The following is a 21,898-nucleotide window of genomic DNA, read 5'->3' as shown; positions in this document are numbered from 1 at the left end:
TTGGATCCCAAATTCCATTCCTTTAGAACTAAGCTTCTCAAACTTTTTCTCTTAGTATCCCTAATACATGAGAAGAAATCTAGCAACAAGCATAAAATTTCTTTGACATCTCAAGTTGAACTTAAAAATTCAAGTGAACTTTTGCATTTTATTCCATAATATAATAATGTATCTCTCAAAATAAAAAGAATATTTTGCCACCATGGGAAGTCATGTTGTGTTTGGTCCATCTCTGCACAGACTCTGGCCTACCATCTGCAACACTACACACTAATCAATTTTTACTAATCAATTTTTTTAAAAATCAATTCCTTTTCATTTTAAAGCAAAACAGTAGAAGTGAAAAGGAATGATGAAAACAAGATACTAGATAGAGTCAGAACTGGTATAATCTCCTCCTACTTTTGAAACCAAGAACATCCCCGCAAACTTGACCTGCCTGTGCCTGGGAGGAGAGGGTTTAAGGACAACCTAAGCAGAGGTGAGTCAGTCCTCCCTGAGAGAAAAGACCAGGTATCCCTGGGCTTCTCTGAACAGGTTAAAAAAAAAATCCAGAGGGCCCCCAAATGTCACTGACCATGATGCCCCAATTTAGCTGTTTCCTTCTCTCTGGGCTTGAGACAAGCCCACATTCTGGAAAGGAATCCCAGCTTCCCCAGTCATTCTGGTCTCCACAACAGCATCAGCTATTGAAGAGCAACCTGCAGAGAAGGACTTAGCCAGTAAGCACCCATGTTTCCCTCTGCAGAGCCTGTCAAGGAGGAGAATCCAAATCAGCCAGACTTTTCAGGGCTTCTGCCTTGATAAACACAAGCCACAGCTTCCTGTGTGAGCATCTTTTTGGAAGCAGAGTTGCTGGGGTGACTGTGGTGTTTTTACCCCTCCTAATTTCCAGCTGAGAAGCTGGCCTTAAAACATGCTTAGTAATCAAGGTTTCATTTCAGCAGAGCTATAGAAATCTATTTGTTACAAAAGAAAATATTGATTTATTTAAAAAATAAACTTTCTAACCCTCCCCAACAAAGAGGTGAATAATTATCTTACCCAAAATCATTATACTACTTTATACTTTATAGCTCTCAGCTTTTTCTGAAAGTTTCTTCATGAAAAGAAAAAAGAATACTACTCAGTAACAGCTAAAGCAGAGGGTCCTACTAACTTGAAGAGTGTAGCCTTAATGGACTTTAGTATATGTTTCTTATGCCACAAAATTTTCTCACTCTCTTGTTCCTGTAGGTTATATAATTAAAATTACTTTTTCACTGCAAAAAGTTCTTGTTCTGAATTTTAAATTGTACTAAGAAATGCAGCCTCGCTGATACCGTTCCTGGAGTTCATGTATCTCTTCTTACCAGGCACACAACAGCAGAGCTGCTGGGCCAAGTTCTAAAATAACAGTCTTTCTTCACAGCACTCACAGGCTGAAATCTTTTTCTACAGAATTAGGTACGAATCAGTCATTCTGCATGATAAGTCCATAATAACAACGTCCCATCTTCAGCACTACCTCCAACTTTTAATGGTTTTAAGACAGGCTGGGACCAGGAGAGTCCTTCAAAACACTCATTTTTCTCTTCAGCAAAGCCCTTTCTTTTCACACATGCATGTTTGTAGATGTGTTCTACACTGCCTAGACTAACTCTACTCACTGAATCTTCAGTAACTTTTACCTCCAACAGCACTAACTGTACTCAATGGAACAATCAATTACATACTGTGTACCCATTTGCCTCTTGGTTTTGAAGACAAGAAACTTTGCCTTACATATCCTTTGAATCATAGCATCAAAAGCATTCTCATTGGAAAAAAGAGAGCAACACAAACATTTTTCAACCAAGATCAAAATTCCTTGCTATCAAGTTTGAAAACAAACACCTTTATTCTAGAATATCATCCTACATATAGCATCTACTGAGCTAAAGATAGTAGGGCTACAGAAGTGGCATTCTAAGATCCTACTCAGTGCGACAAGCGCAAGAGACATCATTCCACAAAGCAACTTGATAACAATCGAAGAATATTTGTCATTCACATATTTGAAGAATTTAACATCAGTATGATGGAACATTAAAAACATAATATTACTTCAGGCATATTAAAGAACGTGAGTCCAGAAACTCAGTTCATCAGTTCTTATTTTTAGTTAAAAACAAGGGGACCAAGAGAAGGGGGCAGGGGAAGAGACAGAGACAGAGACAGAGACAAGGACAGAGACAGAATGAGGGAGGGAGGAGCAAGCGAGGGAAGGGTACTTTTCAATGACAGAGAAATGAAAGAGTTCACATTCAAGTTCAAGTCCTGGACATAAGACAACACCAGTGCTTGTGTGAATCTCCTAAAAAGCAGCCCTTCCCCAAGGGCCCTTTAAAATATTTTAAGGTGCTTTAACATTTATCTTTCCTACTGTAATAGCTTGAACTGTCTTCTTAAAACAAATTCTAATCTTGAGACTTTTTTTAAAACAATATATTTTTACTAAGAAAAAAATCCATCTACTTTAAAGCAAATGTTATATAGATATTATATAGTAAGATCATGCCCAAAGCAACCATTTCCAAGTATACAATGTCAAGTATGCATCTTATATTTAATCTCATCTACCCCAAGGTTGTTATCCCTATTTTGCAGTTAGAAAAAAAAAAATAAGGCTTTGAAAGGTTAATAAGCAAGGTCACGCAGTTATTTAACAGACCCAAACCCAGACCTGACTCCTAAATTTGAACTCTTGATACTTCTTCACTTTCTTTAGAATACTAGATTAGTGTTTACACTATGTTACATTGTGAAATACTTTACCGGAAGAAATAAATCAAGTACACTGCATCAAAAATTATGTTCAGTGTGACTCTTTAATAATTTTGGGCAATTAATTTCTTTGAAGTTGAAAAATGTAAATGAAATTAAAATACTGTATGCATCTGATAAAATATGTGATTAACATGAACACCCCATTCCCATATCAGGCTCCTGAACAAAGAGTTCATTATCCTCAATGTGGAGCTGCTGCAGGCACTTGCTAATTGGCTCCTGGTAGCCTACAGTAGCAAACATGTCTCCTCATGAACCTACTAGGCAGGGAATGACAGACATAGAATATAGCTCATAGCCTCAACTATAAAAGAAATGGTGAAATAACTCAGCTGTTAGTAAAGGGCTAATGATATAATAATACACAGCAACTATTTATAAAAGATTCCTTCAAAATGTATCTAACCCCTTTTAAAAATGTGTCTTCTTGCTATTTACTAAAATGGGCTAATGACTCATTCCCCAACTTAAAATATATTCAGTGGTCAAGATCAAGCCCAACAGCATCTTCCTTTGAAGAAGAATTTGCCTCTTTCCAGTAGATTGAATTAATTGCTCTTTCCTCTTTTCCTAAAGCAAACTCAACATACTTCTGTTCAACACAATTCATTCTATGTTGACTGTAAGTCATTTCTTACATATCCTTGTCAAAGGAAAGTTGGTATGGCTACTTTAGCACTCAGTAAATAATACCCTCAAATCTCCACTCTGATCATCAGTGGAACTTTAGATACATTTGTTAAACCATAAAGAAGAACTAGCCATTTGGATTGTTCTACTCTAAGATGGTCAAGTTGATGTAAGTAATTGCTATTTAAGCAATATTAGTTCTTGATCATCATAGTTGTAAGCTTAAAATAAATACATCAATGTCTTTCTATATATTTAATATAATCAATATTTTTAATATAGTTGTATAGTAACAGTATATAATATAGTAATACAACAATCAAAGAGCAAAGATTCATCTTTAAAATTTGAGTTGAAGAATGTATGTCAAATGGTTGGATTTTAACATTTTTTGAAATGAATTAAATACATACAAGGAAAATGGTTTCATTATCAAATCACCTGCTTTATTTTATGTCACTAGCAACTATTTAAAACATCCTGGAGGGCCGGGGAGATGGCTCAGTGGAATAAGCACTTGCCTGGCAAGTGCACGGGCCTGAGTTCAATTCCCGGTTCTGAAAACAAAACAAAACAAAACATCCTGGCCATAAGGTAACACTACTACCATAAATTAAAGAGAAACACTACCTGTGTTTCAAAAGGTAAAGCTTTATTATTATTTTTTTAAAAAGTAATTGTAGGTGATAAAATCACACTGTTCACCAGAAAATATTCTAGGCATACAAGTAGATGGCCTGGAAAGGTGATGTGCGCAGAAATAAGGGCCAAGTACATGAGAAATACTATTCTCTTCATAAGAAACTAAGAGAAGAGATCCAGTAATGGTAATATTTGTTAAAGCCAAAATCACTGGGGAGAAATATGTGTATTAATTACAATGCAAAAGAGAAAATACTTTAAAAGTATAAATTCCTAAGTAGTAACTGAAATTTGCATGTCTGTCTGAAGAAGCCAAAGTCTGTTATGGTGCTGAAAAACTAAGTAAAATGTAACTTTTAAAACTACTATATTTCATCAAATTTAAAATTATGTTTCTTTTGCCTTACACATTCTCTGCCATCACTCCACCTACTCAAAAGCAGAGTGAGCAAGTTCTGCTTATTTTAACCCAGAAATAGTTCTAAAAGGCACTCCATTCTTTTTTCATCCTCACTGTGAAGTGATCTTTACCAGTTCATCTCACTAGTAATAATTTCCTAACTAGCTTTCTTGCCTGAGCTCTGTCTTCCTCCCTGTCCCCTACCCCACAGGTATTCCATGCTAGCTCCGGGATATCTAAGTGGTTAATTCAATCATCTCACATCTCAACTTCAAAATGTCCACAGATTCCTACTTCCTCTACATTATCCAGTCCTTCTCTATATTATCCAGTCCTTCGCATATAATTAAGAACTATACTTATTTGCATATCTTTTTTCTACGAGTTGAAAGATGATTTACATCTTAATAATCTGATACATTTGTATGTGGTTAATATTCAAAAATAATAACGAAAATATTTGATTATGAAAGCTGAAATTTTGTTTTGTTTTGTTTTTTTCTGTTTTGGCATCAGGAATCAAATTCAGGGCCTTGTGCTTGCCAGGCAGGTGCTACGCCGCTGAGCTACATCCCTGTCTGAAAGCTGAAATTTTAAAAAATCATCCTGAGGGACTATAGTAGCCACAGTGAGACATGTGGTCATGGGAAGAATTAGGACTTGTAAGTGCTTTCCTTATATTAATTTTTAGACTATGTCTATGAGATATGCTTGCTGAATTGGGGAGTTTCTGAAACCAAAATTTAAAATTCATAGCCTGGCAATATCAAACTTACACAGAAACTAAGTACGTCAAATATTTGCAAGTAGGAATATCAACTCTGTCTTGAAGGCAGCATTAAAGCCTGACTGGAGAAATCTGGGTTAACTGGTAAAATGCAAACAACCTCTGCCTGCACTGACTGATTTGAGGTCAACATGAGGACAAGGCCAAGCAATTCTGGCCAATAGGGTCACAAGTGTAAACACATACTGAACAATAAATGTTTAAAATAATTTTAAGTTGCATAATTTATGTGTGTCCAACATAGTTTTCTCAAATACATTTTCATTAGGGGCAATCAACAGAAATTCAATCTATATTTAACAATCTCCCCTGCTCTTTGATTTTACAAAGAAATAATTCTCAAATTTTACCTTAAACATTAAACCAAAAAGCTTACATATTTATAAAAATTAAAACAATGGGGTCACTGGAATATAATCTTAATACCTTCCTTTCAGAAACCTCCAGAGGACTTACATCCTCTATCTGGTTTGATCATACCGTAACAACCTGTTCTCTTTAACTATTGGACTCGCTATGTGTTATCCTGTGTCCAGTGCCTAAGAGCTCGTTAATTACCTAAACTATATCTCCATAGGTCTTGTTAATTACCCGTCTCCTGTCTCAGAGGACCTTGTTAATAACTTGTACAGTCTCTCTAAAGAGGTCCTAACAACACATTAAAATTAAAGATGCTTTTCTTTTAGCACCTGTCAAGTGCTGTAAATTGAGAAATTTTCACATCAGTTTATTAGCCTATAGTAGTTTTTGTGGGGTTTTTGGCTTGTTTTCTTCTCTCTCACATAATCTCTCTGTGTATCATTAATCTCTGCTCAAAAAAAAAAAAAAAAAAGCAAACTTTGTCATTTTGTTACAGAGCTTTTTTTGTTTTCAATTTTGAAGACTATAAATATCAATTTGCATTAGTGAGTTAGCGAAGAGATGGCATGGTTGGTATCTGCAAATTAACCCATTGGGAGACACACCAATTAATGAGACCTATTATAATGAGTATTAAGATGACAAAGGGTAAAAAAGTTTCAAGTAGTCTCTGGGGAGTTAAACAGAGAAGTTCTAGTTGAGTGTTATGGGAACTAATCAATCGCCTATTTCATGTTCCCAGTCACTGTTTCACTGAAAACACTCTGTAATTCCCTGGGCATTAATGGATTAATGGCTCTAAAAAGTTAGATTTTTAGTCTCATAAATTTTCAGCTGTGTAAAATATTTATGGTCTACCATGAATAATAGACAAAACAAACATAATCAAAAAGTAAACATGGTTATTAACAAAGGTCTCCAGCAGGGCAAAGTTTATGATGCCAAAAACAGAGCCTAAAATTCATTCATGAAAAAAAAAAAATAAAGAGATCTATAGGGGTAGGTGTTATAAAAATTGTTTTAAAAATTATGAAAAACCTCTTTTCTTTCAGATCATTTTTTTACTTTTTAAAATAAAAATGTAACCTGTGCTAACAATTTATAAACATGTTATACAACTTTATAACAAAGCTTACATGATAACAGGCCTGTGGTAATTTCTGATTTATGAAAATTAAAAGCACACTTAAATACACATCCCAGGTAACCCAATTTTTTATGGTTCCTAAGAAAGATATGACACAACCATAGACAATAACTAGTTATGGGAAGAAAAAAAAAAAGGAGGGAGGGAAGGAGGTCAACTTGATCTGAAAAGTAAAAGGCACTCTATCATGCAAAATCTAAAAAATTAGTGATAAATATGAGGTCCTGGTCTTAAATATAATTTCTGCACTGCTTTAAATAAAAGTAAGCATGTGATCTAACCTAAATTTATCAGCTAAGGACAAAAATACATACTCTAATAAAATCAACATGAATAATATAAAATATAACACTATGTCATCTAGAGCAACTACGAAAGTGCTACTAGTATTCACAACTGCAGTAAAGCACCAAGTAGTGAAGGGAAGTATATTCACAAATAGATGAATAACCCTAAAATACAATTATTTGGCAAAAATGCCTACAATTAGTCCTTGTTCTCTGACTGGCTTCTCCTCTCACCTCAAATTACATTAGCTTATCACAAGAGTAGGCTTACATTACTGGCTTCTATAAAATTCAGAATAAGACACACACAGTAATTTCCTCTGTAAGTTAAGGTATTCCCCTAGCTAGGTGGAATACTGAACGTTTTCAGTGAGCTTAAATTAAAGCTCCTCAGAAAAATGTTGTGTAAGTCACAGAGTTTCTCTTCAACTGACTGGGTAGAATACAAATATAAGCATATTTTGAAGTCTTATTTACAGTGATGGCCATGTTTTTACCTGGCTCACAACAATTCATTTACTGATACCATAAATATCAAATAATATAACTTTTGTGCCTGGTCTTCAATGTCCAGTATATAACTTAGGTTTTTGGGCTTTAAAAAAAAAAAAAAAATATATATATATATATATATATATATATATATATTCATCCAAATCTCTCACTCCTCTGTGCATCTGTTTCAACCCTCCATTTCAGTTAGGTTCCAGTCCTGTATGCAAAAGATTAAGTGAATGGAACCAAGTTGTTTGTTCAAACATGAGCTTATCAGCCCAAGTCACAATTCCTAGTCTCTAGAAAACAATTTATTGTTGAGCTAATATTATTTGAACAATATTTCATGCCTGTATCTTGTGCTCTGAATAGCTACTATGAAGATAACAATATACAACATACTGACTATCATTACTGTTCTACTAGCCTGTTTTGAAACTGTTCTCTCCTTAAAATTACAAAAATAATTTACTGGTTACTTATGAAGTTAATACATGATACCATTTAGATCAGCAACTTGTAAATCTCACTGATGACCAATGGGAAATTTTTAGTGTTGATTTGTCTTTCAGAACCCACTCACTAAAAATTCTAATTCTGTCTGAGGTAAGGTCCAATAAACTATAGTTTTAATAAAATTCTTAAGATCCATAAAGATACTGTGATGCAGAATTTAAAAATAGTAAAGGCAATGTATCACGAAGTCAGCTCAGTGGGGAAAACTATTAACCAGATACAATAAACATCACAGAACTTCTGTATTAGTAGAAATCTAAAAGGAAACACCAAGTTATTACTCAAGAATTAGAGACTTTAGCATCAGCAAGAGAACAAGTGAAATGTGTAGCCCACACCTGATCCAGGAATAGAAATGCATGGCTTATAGGTCTGCAGGTTGATACAGCAAGGAAATTAACTTACTTAAAACAGTGGTGAGAAATAGCAAAAGAAAAGCTGGGCAGGTAGAAGACCCTAAAATGTAATAAATGCTGGAATTTAGAAAGAAGAGTTTAGATTTGGTATTGCAAATTAGTAACCCTTAAAACATTTTTAGGCCTGCCATGCCGGGCCCATTCCCGGGGCACGCTGAGATGACGATTGAGACTGGGTGTGGTGGTGCGCACCTGTAACCCAGCTCTTGGGAGGCTGTAAAGAGGAGGATCACTATGAGTCTGATCTAGTAGTGAGACCCTGACCACCCTGTAGATCCTTCCCTAAAATTTAAAAAAAAAAAAAAAATTAACTTAAGCTTTCTCAAACAGAAGATACTATAGCCCATTCCCTTACTCAGGAAGATAAACAATGTTAAGTGTATAAAAAATAAAGGCAAAAATTTCAGCAATTGTATATTCTGATAGTCCATCATTCAGAAAAAAGTACAATTGGGTATTCTTGGTCTGGCACGATTCACATGCATGCAGGGACTCGGCTGTCCCATTCAGCTGATCAAAGTCAACACGTATTTCTGTAGTAAGACAAATAGTAAATACTTTCATTTTGCAGGCCATATAGCCTCTCACCTAACTACAGAATTCTATCACAGAAACAAAAAAAAACAACCTTAAGTTATGTTGCAACAAAACTTTATTACATATATAAGTAGCAGCAAACCAGTCAGATTTAGCCCACAAATCTCATTTGCCAACTACTGGCCTGGTACAGATGAAGAGGGGCAATGTGGAAGACTGTAAGAGGTTTTCAGCTGCAAGTGGTGTAAATCTACTCTACTCTTTATAAGCTAGTGTTTGGTCATATGATCCAGATGAAGTGAAGAGTTTAGAGTCATGCTCCAGTTATATAAAGAAAAAATTTCAGGAACTAGTGAGAAAGCTCAGTGGACTAAACGCCTGCTCTAGTAGGCTAGTACAGGGACAGGGATTCAATTCCTGGTACCACATGTTACACCAGCCTGGCCCCTAGGCACACTGAGCCAGCTATGGAGACAGTACTGGGGAGACTAAAATCAGGAGGATCACTACAAATCTGAGCTGCATAGTGAGACCTTGTACCAAATACATTTAAAAAAAAAATTCAAGTTATTGAACACACCCATCCATTTACACATTCCCAGGCATGTTTATTTTTGGAAAATGATATTCTGCTATAGAGAAATCTCACTACTTTCCCCACTATGGGAAAAAACGACTGATACTTTAGTTGATGGGACAGTTGCTAAATAATAAAAATTTGCTGATACTGATACAAATCAATAAAAAGCAAGAGCAACAATTCTGCAACACAACTCAAAATTAATTACCAACTTATATACTATTTTTCTGAAACTACAAGAATTCTAACTATGCTTTCAAGTACAAGTGAAGGAGGACTCTTGACAGGTCCCAAGTATGTAAGAGTCTGATAACCAGGGGCCGGGGAGATGGCTCAGTGGAATAAGTGCTTCCTTGGCAAGCACAAGGGCCTGAGTTCAATCCCCAGTTCTGCCAAAAAAAGTTTGATAACCAGACCTTGCCATGGAAAGCTGAATGAGTGTCAATAGTGCATACAATGCTGCATACTCATTAAACCCATTGATTTCCTTCTGCACGCAGATAGCTAACCCCTATTCCATAACTGACTGCAATGGGATCGGGCCATATTTGAGCTTTTGAAAAAGGAATATAGGGAGATATAATGCACACCACTGCCAGGCCTGGCACAAAGCAATGTTCCAGCTTACACACTGTTTTTTCTTCCCTCTCATACTGATTTTGGAAACCATGTGATAAAAGATGGCACTACCATAAGCCTGGTCCCCAAAAGACTGCCTGGAGCTTAATGACATGGACCAGAGAACCAACTTTTTCCATCTCTATCTCCATCTTCATAACTGCTTTGTGATGAGTGAACAATAAATTTTTAGTGGAATAAATCACTGAGATGGTAGAGTTGCTTATTTCAGCCAATACACTATGCTAATATGGGGTTCTTACAGACTCCAGAAATATGCTACAGTTATAAATATTGAATTGTAGTAATCCTTTAACATTTTAACAAGGTTTAGTTGCATAAAAATATGCATATATTCAGCTTATAGGAGAGGTATTCTTTTATCAAGAAAGATCTTCGTAGCCCAAACTGGGCTGGAAGCAGAAGGCCAGCAGAATAAAATAGTATCCCAGGACACTGGTCTACTTACCTGTGTTTATTTATTCAAAATTTCTAACACCTACTGTCTACCAAGCATCCTGGTAGAAAGTAAGGACAAAAAGATGAATGATATGCTTATGCAGGCTCTAGCCTCAAACTGTCATGGTTGGGGGAAAAGTGACTTAGTCATTAAGTGAACAACATGATGCTCACAGATGATGTAAGATTTACAGAGGCTTGGTAGCACAATGGATAGCACACTGGACTTCTAAGATTTACAGAGAAAATGCTACAGCTCAGGATCACCGCTACTCCGTAGAAAAGCAAGAAAGGCTTCAGAGAAGCAGAGACATATTAAAAGGAAACATACTATGAATCAGTAATCTCACAAAAAAAAAAAGAGTGCTTCAAAGAGTCCTACTCTTTGTTGAAGTAACCCAAGATAAAGCCTATTTTCCTCTTACCATTTTCTATGAGGATATGGGAACTATTTCAAGAACAGAAGAAAAAAAAAGTTTAATGACTTTAAATGTGATTTGTTTTTCTCGGTGGACTTTACCTACAAAAACACACAAAAAAATTCTACTATTTCTAACAAAATGCCCTGTGGTACATTTAAAATTTTTTGGCATAAAGAAAATTCTCCAGTTTTAATCACATGCATCATTCTAAGAGCGGAATAGTACAGTTCTTATGGACCTGCAATCACAGGTAAACAAATTAACTTACCAAACACAAAAATCCAGTTTTGCAAGTGCATATTTTATCTTTTACTTTGTTCAATATTCCTACCAGCACTGTTTCCAAGAACCTAAAAAACTCTTATATTAAGAGATCTACTTAGCACAACTGGAAAAATAATTCACAACACATATCGAAGTGATATGAGTGGGTACTAGAAAAGTGCATTTGATTTGGATGTAATGTGACAAATGTATGTCCCAGTAAGTGAGGGACACTACTGAGAGGATGAATAAGAAATCGTAATATTCTATTATGGGAAGAGAACAATACCATGATAATATGCTCCCAAATTCTACCCAAGATAAACATTCTTGCTGAAAATATTAACTATGCTCTTTTTCTAGGTCTATTGACCCTGAATTCATCTTTCTTTTACACTTAATTAGAGCTACTCTTTTACCACACATTTTACATTTACCACAAAGATGGCCTATGACACAAAGTAACTTTCAGAAATTTATACAGAATGTCTTCATATCTAGTGTTTTAGAAACATGCAGGAGAAAAGTTTTAAAAGAAAACTTTATGTAAGTGCAATCTTTTCATACATACAGCATGAAACAGCTCTATTTTTGATAGAAACCCCATTAATATTGAAGTAATCTAAAACAAAGTCTAAATCTATCAAAAGGCCACACTCGCTTTAAAAACCCATGGCTGAGCTGGTGAGATAGCTCAGTGGACTAAGTGTCTGAGGAAGTGCAAGGAGCAAGGTTCAATCCCCAGCACCACATGCTGTACCTCCCCTGTCCCCCAGTGTGCTGAGCTGGCCACCAAGCCCAGGCTTGGTGGCACATGCCTGTAATCCCAGCACTGGGGAGGATGAAAATAGGAGGAGCACTATGAGTATGAGCTGCATAGTGAGACCCTGTACCAAACACATTAAAAAAAGAAAACATGGCAGTCCATGTATAAAAGTCCAAATACAACCCGAATAAAAATTTAAGGATATTTTAAGTTTTCACATGTTGCTTCTGTTTAAAAATATTACTTTCTCCCATTTCTCACTTTCTTGCCTTCATTAAAATTAATTTTGACAACTGTTTCCAAAACCTTCTACAAAAAATAAGTCTAATAAAAGGTGAAGAAGGGAAATATATTTCTATTTATCCAAGTAACATAGGACTTATTGAAACATATGAGGTAAACTATGTGAAATACCAATGTAAACTATTTTAGAACAACACATTGAAACTAAACTCTCTAGTAAAAAATACTGATTCTTGGGGCAGGCCAAATAGCTCAGCAGATTAAAGCACCTGCTTAGGCAGATGCAGGGGCCAGGAGTTTGATCCCTGGGCCTGCCGTGCCAGTCCCGCCCCTGGGGCGCACTGAGCTAGCAACTGAGACTGGGCATGGTGGCACATGCCTATAATCCCAGCACTTGGGAGGCTGTAAACAGGAGGATCACTACAAGTTCAATCTATGCAGTGAGACCCCGCAGACCTTGTCCTTTATAAATACAAAAAAATAAAAAATAAAAAATAAAAAATACTGATTCTGTATGAGAAAATTTTGTTTTTCTGGAGTCTATAAAAAAAGTAAATGATACTTTCTAAAATCAAGCAAATATTCATTTATTGATAAAAGAAAGCAAAATAAACAAACTTCCCTTCACTAATTTAAATTTGTATTTTCTTACATGTCATGGAAAATACACAAACAAGATATAGGAGAGAAAAGCCTAAAAAGTGAGTTAGATATTTTCTTGATTGCTCTACATTTTCTTTCTGTAGTGCAACCAAGAAAGTCCTTTTTAATAAAAAGACATAAAAATGGATAAAACATAATACAGATTCAACTTTACTTACCAAAAATGCTTGGGAACAGTGTTTCAGTTTTTAATGCTTTTTGATTTTGAGAATATTGCTTTTTTTTTTTTTTTTTTGTGGACTGGGGATTGAACTCAGGCCCTTGTGCTTGCCAGGCAAGCACTTATTCTACTGATTTTCAAAGTTGAGTATTCCTATTCTAAAAATTCAAAATCTGAAATGCCCCAAAACCCAAAACTCAAAAAAATTCTATTATTATGAAACCATTAATACTTATGCCAGCATTTCTTAAAAGCATTTCAACTTTTGGATTTTGGTTAAGGACGCTCATGTTGTAGAAGTAGTCATTTACTGGTTCCTCTTTGGGGGCCTCAAATACTGCATACAATATTTCATGTATTATTTATCCTACTGAATCACAGAACTAGGTATTCCCCTCATTTCAAAGATGAAGATACTGAGGTTCATAGAGGTCATCGCACTACTAAGCCAAGATTCCCATTCAGGTCTGTATATAAAGCTTCCACTCCATGGCAAACATTCTACTGTGTACTTCCATAAAGTGCTTAGAATTTCAACAGATTCACTGTATTCTTTGCTTGAGGTTTTCTCAACCAGTTTTCCATCATTCACTTGTGCATCCTCCATAACAGTATTCAAATACTGACAGTTCCAACTTGTAAGGAGTACTATATACGTAGTATATACATATACACATATATGAGAAGTCAGAGTGTGAAAACCCTAATTCTTTATCGTAACAATTATTCTTATGATTATAAATCATCATATAGATCCCTTTGACATACCATACCAAAGTACCCACAGAGTTACTGAATTCCAGTAACATTCACAAATAAGGGGCCGGGGAGATGGCTCAGTGGAATAAGCGCTTCCCTGGCAAGTGCAAGGGCCTGAGTTCAATCCCCGGTTCAAAAAAAAAAAAAATTCACAAACAAAAACTTTTCTAAATAGTCTTTTAGTAAGTATAGTTAATATCTATTATGAAACTTTAAGTACTTAATTGGTCTACTGTTTTCTCCAGATAGCCCAAGAATACCTGAAAAACATATAGAAACAGTTTTCTGATACCTCTGCATTATTCACTCTTGTCATGTTTCATCAAAAGCCATGCTGCTTGTCCTAAAAGTTTTGCAGTTTCTGGCACACAAAGCCAGAATAGACTGGGGGGGGGGGGGTGGGGTGGGATAAGAATCTTCTATTCATCCAGGATGAAAATGTCAATTCAGAAGATACATGTAACACTGTCCGCCTCTATAATTTTAAAAATAAGTTTTTCAAAAATAAAATGAAACAAATTTTAAAATACCTATGTATTTAAAAGGAGTGTTTGACATTTTCATGTACAACACTTTTCCAAATTGTACAGATTTCCCCATAGTAAGCTTACCTTGAAGATGGCATTATATTTGAAGCCCTGAATTTTGTTGTAAATGGATTAGTTGACTCATAATCAAAATAGTCCCGCCGATTTTCACTAAAAGCATTAGGTGATTTCAAGTCACAGGGGCTGTCAGAACCCCCATTGTTCAGTTTATCGGACCTTCTGCTCTCTTTTTTCCCAGTCACTCTTTCAAACAAGCTAACTTTCTCCCTTTTCTCTCTTTTATTTTCTTTTCTTACTTCAACTGATTTTGAAAACAAATTCATGCTACTATCCCATGATTCACTGCTTTCTTCAAATGGATTTTTCTTTCTTGGCAGTGTTGCAAATTTTTGGGGTAATGAAGCAGTCACGTTCGTAAATAGGTCATTTTGTCTTCCAAAAGACAATTCACCTTCATCTACAATGCTGTCAGGTTGGTTCATTTTAGAAGTATCAAAGCTTAATGTTCTTCTGTGAGGAGATTTGAGACTTCCTACAAACAATTTTGTAGTTAGTACATAGTCAATGACACATTACATCACGCTATTTGACACATTATGTGTGCATTCTGCTGGTTTTAGAATGAGCACAATTAGCTCTTTAACGGTATTAACCTTTAAAATAATCAAGGAAAACAACCTTAAAATGGTAAGGTATCACAGTCTGATGTACCTAGGTTAATAACAATTAGACAATTACTGTTAGACAATCACTAATTTATTGGCTCAGGAACCATCACATACACAAATTACAGTATCAAGAATCAATTGGGATAATAATGCTGGAAATTTTAAAGACATTTCTTTGTTATCTATTAACATTACTTACTTTCTTACATCTGAACATAGAGTAATTTTTAGTAACTTTATTAAAAAATGGAATATTCATTTATACTTTCATCTTTCAAGATAAAATAAACAACAGCTAAAAAAGCAAGACCAGGAAAGGAGACTGGGACTCATTATTATTATCTAATAATATAAATACAAATGCAAACAAGCTCTGCCTTCAACAAATATCAATTTGATGTATCATAGATACACAATTAAGATTTAACATATGACTACATTTAGAAAATACAAGAAACTTCATGTTTTATTTTCTAACTTTAGAAATTAAATCTTAAAAACCAGAAAGATATTTCAAATCACTAAAGGTACAACCAGAAAAAAGGAGCCACTTACCACTTTCTGGAACTGCTCCAAAGGAATCTATCTGGCGTCCAAGAAGATGTGTGTGACCTACAGCGCCAGACTTCAGTTTCTCAGAAGATATGTGGGACCCAGTTAAATCAGACATTGAATGTGCAGAAGAGAGTCTCTGAGGACCCAAAAGAAAAGGCTTTTTTGGTTTGGATTTCATCTGTATTTCACCACTTGAAAATTCAGTATTGGCATCAGGCATGTGAGTACTTGGAATGATCGCAGAAGATGTATCAGAAAATGTCCCGTCATTTTTTCTACCTTTCATTTTATCTTTTAATTTTGCAAAAGGAGATCTTGTTTTGTCCTTCATTGATAAGTCAAACATACTTGCTGTCATATTGTTCCTCATAAATTGAATATTGACCTTTATCTCACCCCTGTTTTTGACTCTTTTTCCTTGTTTGGATTCTAATCTAAACCACCTTAAAGAAAAGAAAAAACAGGCTATAACATTAATAAAGAGAGGACGTTATGCTTTGCTATATACAAGTGTCTACATCATTCAAAGCTACTCCTTAAGTAGTCTAAGCACTGAATGAGAACCTACTCACCAGAGTAGTTTCAGCCTCCCTCACTGTTTAACTATAAAAATTGATCACTTTCTGTGATGCGACATATACTACGACATATACTACGGCAAAAGATCTTTGGTGAAGGTGATAAAGTGTTTAAGTAACATTTTCTTTCATACTTGAAAATTACTCAACATCAAAAATTCTCATGAGCAATAGTTAATATGTTTCCATATAGGATAATTATTTCTAATAGCTGATGACATTTTGAACATTAAAAGATAAATGAAGCAAATATTTTAAAGGAATTCAAATTACAGCTATTATAAAATGATACTCATAATATTTTAATAAAATACTTGCCCATCTCAAAAAATTACTTATATAAACGTATTAAAAGAATTTTGTTATCATTGAAGACTACAAGTAGTTTCATAGTTATTAAAGCTTCAAATATTATAATTTAACTTAATCTAAAATGGATCAATATCCAAATATTTCAATGCAAATGGAAAATATGAAGTTTTCAAAAAAAGTTTAAATGCTTCTGTTAGAATCTATTTGCTTCATTTCCTATTGCTACAATGATATTACTTTATAAAGACAAATCTGAAGCTTTCCATCAGTTCAGTGTATGAAACCACCCATTTTTAAATGATGTTTGAGAAACAAAGTTTATTTTGGTTTTGTTTATAGTACTTTTATCCATGAGAAATTCTTCAGCTCTTGGTGTTACAAGTCGTTTTTCTACAGGGCAAAGAGCCCAAAATAACTGCAAAATTGAGTCTAGAAAAGTTTACAATACTTAACAATGCAGCATAATAGCCATTCCTTCAGACAACTTATTAAATACAGCTCTACTTGAGTGTCACAGATTTTCTTAGCTACAAAGGAACTCTCATCCAATTTTACATAGTTCTTTTTCTCATTATTACCAAGATATGCCAAGAAAACACTGCATTTACAATACATCTAGGGGAAGACTGATTCACAGGTCTTTCCAGGAAGGAGAGGGAATGGCCATTTTAACATTTATACCAACTAAATCTCAGCAAGTAACATGCAGGTGAAATGTACTTTATTCATTACACTAGCATGATTAAGGTGTGTAATAGTTATATCAAAACAATTTCTTAGCAGAGAATATTTTATAATTGAAAGTGTAAACCCAGACCTGATATAAGACAAACTGAAAAAACAAGACTAGAAACAGAAAATGACAACATGTGGACTACAGGATCATGAAAGATACAAATCTGAGCATGCAAAATGCCTGGAAATGAAGCAAGGCTATACATTCGGCAATTAACTCATGGTTTTGGAAAACAGCAATTTTCAGCATGGGGAGGGAAGGAACACATTTGACAGATGCTATCGCAGAAATACCGTGTCACATCTCAGGCTACATAGAAACTAGGTGAATACAGTTTGTGAGGAAACAAGCAAACATGAGATTTGTATGTGAATAATAAGGCGAATCTGAAAAGAAAATAAATAATCCCCAAAATGTAAGAGTCAAAATTCATAAATTTTAGACATAAAAATCAAGTGAAATCATCTACTTTAACATCCTTATTTCATAGATGAGGAAATTGAGGCACGGAGGATGATATGTAATTTCCCAACATCAGAGTAAAATCAAATATGGAAAAAAATCTAAAGCTGATGAATAACAGCTGTAGAAAAATAGTTCTTCCTTATTTGACGAACCACATGTGTTAATAAGGTTAACCACATGGCTGCCACATACTACAGGAGACTGTATTTAACCAGGAGGCATGCTAGCCACAGAAGGTGACAATACAAGTTGTCTACTGCCAGAGTAGAAGCTTCTTGAAGGCAGTTTACTGTATACTAAATAAAATGTTTACTCAGTTGTTATTTCCAGAACCAACGGTCTTAAAATTACCAACCTATAACAATGTGCATATAAGTGTTGCACTGCATTGTTTTTCAGTAGGGAACATAAGACACCTAAGTAAGCTTTAAAGAGTAAAATAAATCGTATTTAAATAAAAATAATAGTCTATTTTCCATCCCCCAAAAACCCTGCAAAGTATCCTAACATTCTAAATTAGTGTATTCTAAGAAATACACTAGTTTTATTTGTTTTTATTTTTTAAATAGGCATGACAATTAATTTAGCTGCTTTGTTTTGAAACTGATATAGGAGAGAAGTCTTAATGAGACCTTCAAAAATCATTCCTTAGAGTGTTTATTTTCCCACACTTCAAAAAGATAAAATGAAGACATAGCATTTGGGGCTTACTGGATTAATGCTGATTTTTTTTTCACCTTTGGAGCACTGGAATTAAACTGTTTATGGCCTCTGTTCAATTTTTAGTGGGCACAGGTCCATGTCCCAAAACCACCACACATGTGGGAACTATTCCCAAGCAATTGGTGCTGTGTGGTCAAAAATGGGACAAGACTGGCAGTAAGGGTGCCAGAGGCCAAGAAGCAGGTGCACATAGGAGACCCCCACAAAGTCCTAAAATCTGCATATGGTTGAGTCATGCCTAACTTTGGGGTCTCTGGATTATTTCTTTTCATGGCCATTTTAAAAAAAAATGAACATCACCTACTTATATTCTAAGAAAAAACAGATCAACGAGTACTAATAGTATCAACAATTTACCATTCTGTTATCAAACGTTGTATTATTTCCTTAAATTGTGTGTTACTACCAACCCAAATATCCATTGAAAAGGGAGATATGAGGTCCTCTGTCCACTAAAAGGGCCTGGCTCAGGCCCTTCACCTCTTTTCCTTAAAAGAAAAAAAAGTATTTTCAAGGTGTAAAGCACTTTGCAATATTCCAATTCTCTGCCTTTTGCAACACAAATGGAGGACAAGATGTAAAATACTTTTCTTCAGTTGCAAAGAGTAGAAAGTGTCACACCCAGCAGTTTCTTGGGACTTCTAAATCAGCTGGTAGCCTTCATCACTCACACCAGTTTTCTAAAAAGGGCTTGGGAATAATATGCTGACAAGATTTAGCAATGTGCTGAATATTACAAATCTTTCTTGCAATACACGGGTGGCTCAAGTCTGTCTCTTACTGCGCCACATGCACAACTGTGATAGAAACAAGAAGCTATTACATATATTAAAAATCTAGAAATATTACGAATAGATACCTCACCGAATACATGTTTCCCATTTTTCCACAAAGAAAATGTTAAGGTTTAATGACATATGAAAATCACTTGAATGCACTAATATTACAAGCCCTGTTGATAACATTGTAAGCAGTTCTACCGCTGAGGTTCTAATCCATTTTGTATAAAGACTACAATATTAAAAGCACTACTTACAGCTATGTTTAAAGTAACTGATGCTGCCAAAGATAGGAATGAAGCAAGAAGAAAATTTAAAAGGTTCATTTTCAGATTCTTTCACACTTGGACCTATTTTAACTTGAAAAGTTTAGGCCTCCAAGGCCTGCACTATATTATCCATTAATATTAAACATAGGACAAAATCTGAAGTTACAATATTCTCAAAAGTTTACCTTCAAAACAATTAACATAGTATATACTAAGGGTCACCCCAAACTGACAATCTGAAACGAATTATTTAGTAATTACTCATTTTTTCATTTGAAATTTGATGAATACTGTGCAGGAAACCAAAAGCCACTTTTTAAGTATCAAACAGTTCTGCTATTAAAATCATTTATAAATATGCAACTTAAAAAAAAAACTTTTCTCCTCTTTAAAAATATGTCTCTTCAACTAGTTTAAATTTTTACAATGTTTTCTTCCTGCATGCCTAGTATTTCTCCTCTCACTACCCTTTCACCCTACATATACTGAATTTTTAAAGTCGTGATTCAAAATAAAGCAACAACCTCCCATCAGGAGAAGTCTTCAGGCAGATAAGTACATAAAGAGCAAGAGACAATTGTTTTAAAATACCAAAAATTAACAGGAACTTAACAAAAATTATTATTGTACAATAGCTTGTAAAGGGTACTTTCAGTTATGACTGAAAGAAACACCAAAACTACTCTGGAAATCTGAAGTGCTCTTACAAGCTCAAGGCATTTTTCTCCTACTAATTTAATTGATCTCGATGTTCTTTCAGGCTTTAAAAAAAAATGTAAAGTTAAGGATGGGTGAAAACAGTTTTCAATTTAAGACATACCCAGTGTTCATCTGTATTATGATTTTTCAAATTAAAATATACCTAACTCAAGCTTGAAAGACTGAAAAGGCCCCATTTTCATTGCAGAAGTCATTAAATCGCTTCATCACGAGAACTGAATCATTTTCTGCAATCTTACAGCAGTTAATAAGGTCTAAACATACTAGCTTTGTAAAACTAATTCTGAAGTAATAGCTCCAGCATATTGAAAATGTTAGTTCAAGACTGAGAACATGTGTACGTACTTTTAAAACTTTTCTTTTAACGCCTTTATACTCTATGATGTACTGACCCTGAAAAATGGGTAGGCTAAAATAGGAGCCAACCATATTGTGCTTATAATTCTCAAGTGAAATAGTGACTTTTAAAATTGGTAATATAGCGTTTGACAGCCACAGAGTTCATCATACCTATAAACATTACACTGGAAGATTTAATTTTCTGATTTTCCACATCATGGGAAATTGTAACACTTAAAGAAGATAATTTATACCTCCAGTAGTTCTAGTCAGCCAACACTGTGATCCAGTCCTTTTAAAAAAGTGAAATGTTAATTTTCTTATAATTCGGTGCAAAATATTCGATTATTTAACAGATGTTTACCTCAGACAGAAAGGAGGAATAATGCATCATTAATCACTCCATTTAAAAAAAAAAAGTTTCATCACAAGGGCTATTTTTACTTCAGGCATGCAAACAAGGTGCTTAAAACTGGGTCATATTTCAATCCAAAAACTAGTGCCCCAAGTACACAAATATATTTCCAAGAACAGAAAAACCATAAATAAGGTATAGTTAAGCTCCCCCAATCCAAAACAAATTATATAACTTACTCTGTTTTCCTTCTTTGTTTGTCCTCAAAGATGTCATTGAGATTGATTGCCACCTGCCCTAAAAATTTATCCAGCCCTACCAGGGATCTGTGCATAACTATAAGGAAAAGAATGTATTTCTCTGGATTCCCCTGCATTAGCAATCCAGGCAGCTCAAAGGAGGCCTCTTCCTTCCAGACTGGCTCAAGGGTTTTCTCAGCTACAGAGGTGGAGTACTTTTCCTTGCCCAGCTGAATGATAGTGTATGTGTCATTGGTGCCACTTTTGCCTTTCGGCTTCAGATCTTTGGCTTGGAGCACTGTGACCTGCACGTGGGTGGGGAACCACTTTTGGGCTTGCTCGGACAGCATCGCGCTGCCCTTTCTCTCCGCACCGCGTCCGCACGCGCAGCCGGTGCCCCTCCCGCGGGGACAGCCTAGCTCCTCGAATCACCGCATTCTCGGGGCTTTGCACGGAGCCGGGCCGACTCGGGCGCGCCGACGCGTCCCGGGCTGGTGTCAGAACGCCTCACCGGGGCAGCCTGGGGTCACGGCCGCTCTGGGGATCCCTTTCCTCTGGAGCAGCACAGGGGCCCACATCACCTGGCCGCGCCGTCCAGGCCTCCGCGCGGGCCCCGCGCCTCCTGTCGCCACCTCCGCGCGGCGCGGCGCGGC

At 35.4% G+C, this 21,898-nt stretch overlaps 1 protein-coding gene across 3 annotated transcripts in view; it reads right to left on the bottom strand.

The window, feature by feature from the left end:
* Nucleotides 1-21,892, bottom strand: part of Rab11fip2 (RAB11 family interacting protein 2) — a 39,660-nt gene extending 17,768 nt beyond the window's left edge. For all 3 annotated transcript variants that reach the window (XM_004625641.2, XM_023708998.1, XM_023708997.1), the window contains exons 1-3: nt 21,246-21,892; nt 15,731-16,173; nt 14,571-15,039 (exon numbers count right to left, since the gene is read on the bottom strand). In XM_004625641.2, the coding sequence (XP_004625698.1) occupies nt 14,571-15,039; nt 15,731-16,173; nt 21,246-21,595 (1,262 nt within the window). In that variant the 5' untranslated portion in view covers nt 21,596-21,892. The remainder of the gene's footprint in view (nt 1-14,570; nt 15,040-15,730; nt 16,174-21,245) is intronic.
* Nucleotides 21,893-21,898: the final 6 nt, after the last annotated feature.

This window comes from Octodon degus, unplaced genomic scaffold, assembly GCF_000260255.1.
Source record: "Octodon degus isolate 3935 unplaced genomic scaffold, OctDeg1.0 scaffold00010, whole genome shotgun sequence".
In the NCBI taxonomy this organism is placed as follows: Eukaryota; Metazoa; Chordata; class Mammalia; order Rodentia; family Octodontidae; genus Octodon; species Octodon degus.
Note: the sequence above shows the minus strand (reverse complement) of the source record. Positions and strands in the feature narration are given on the sequence as shown.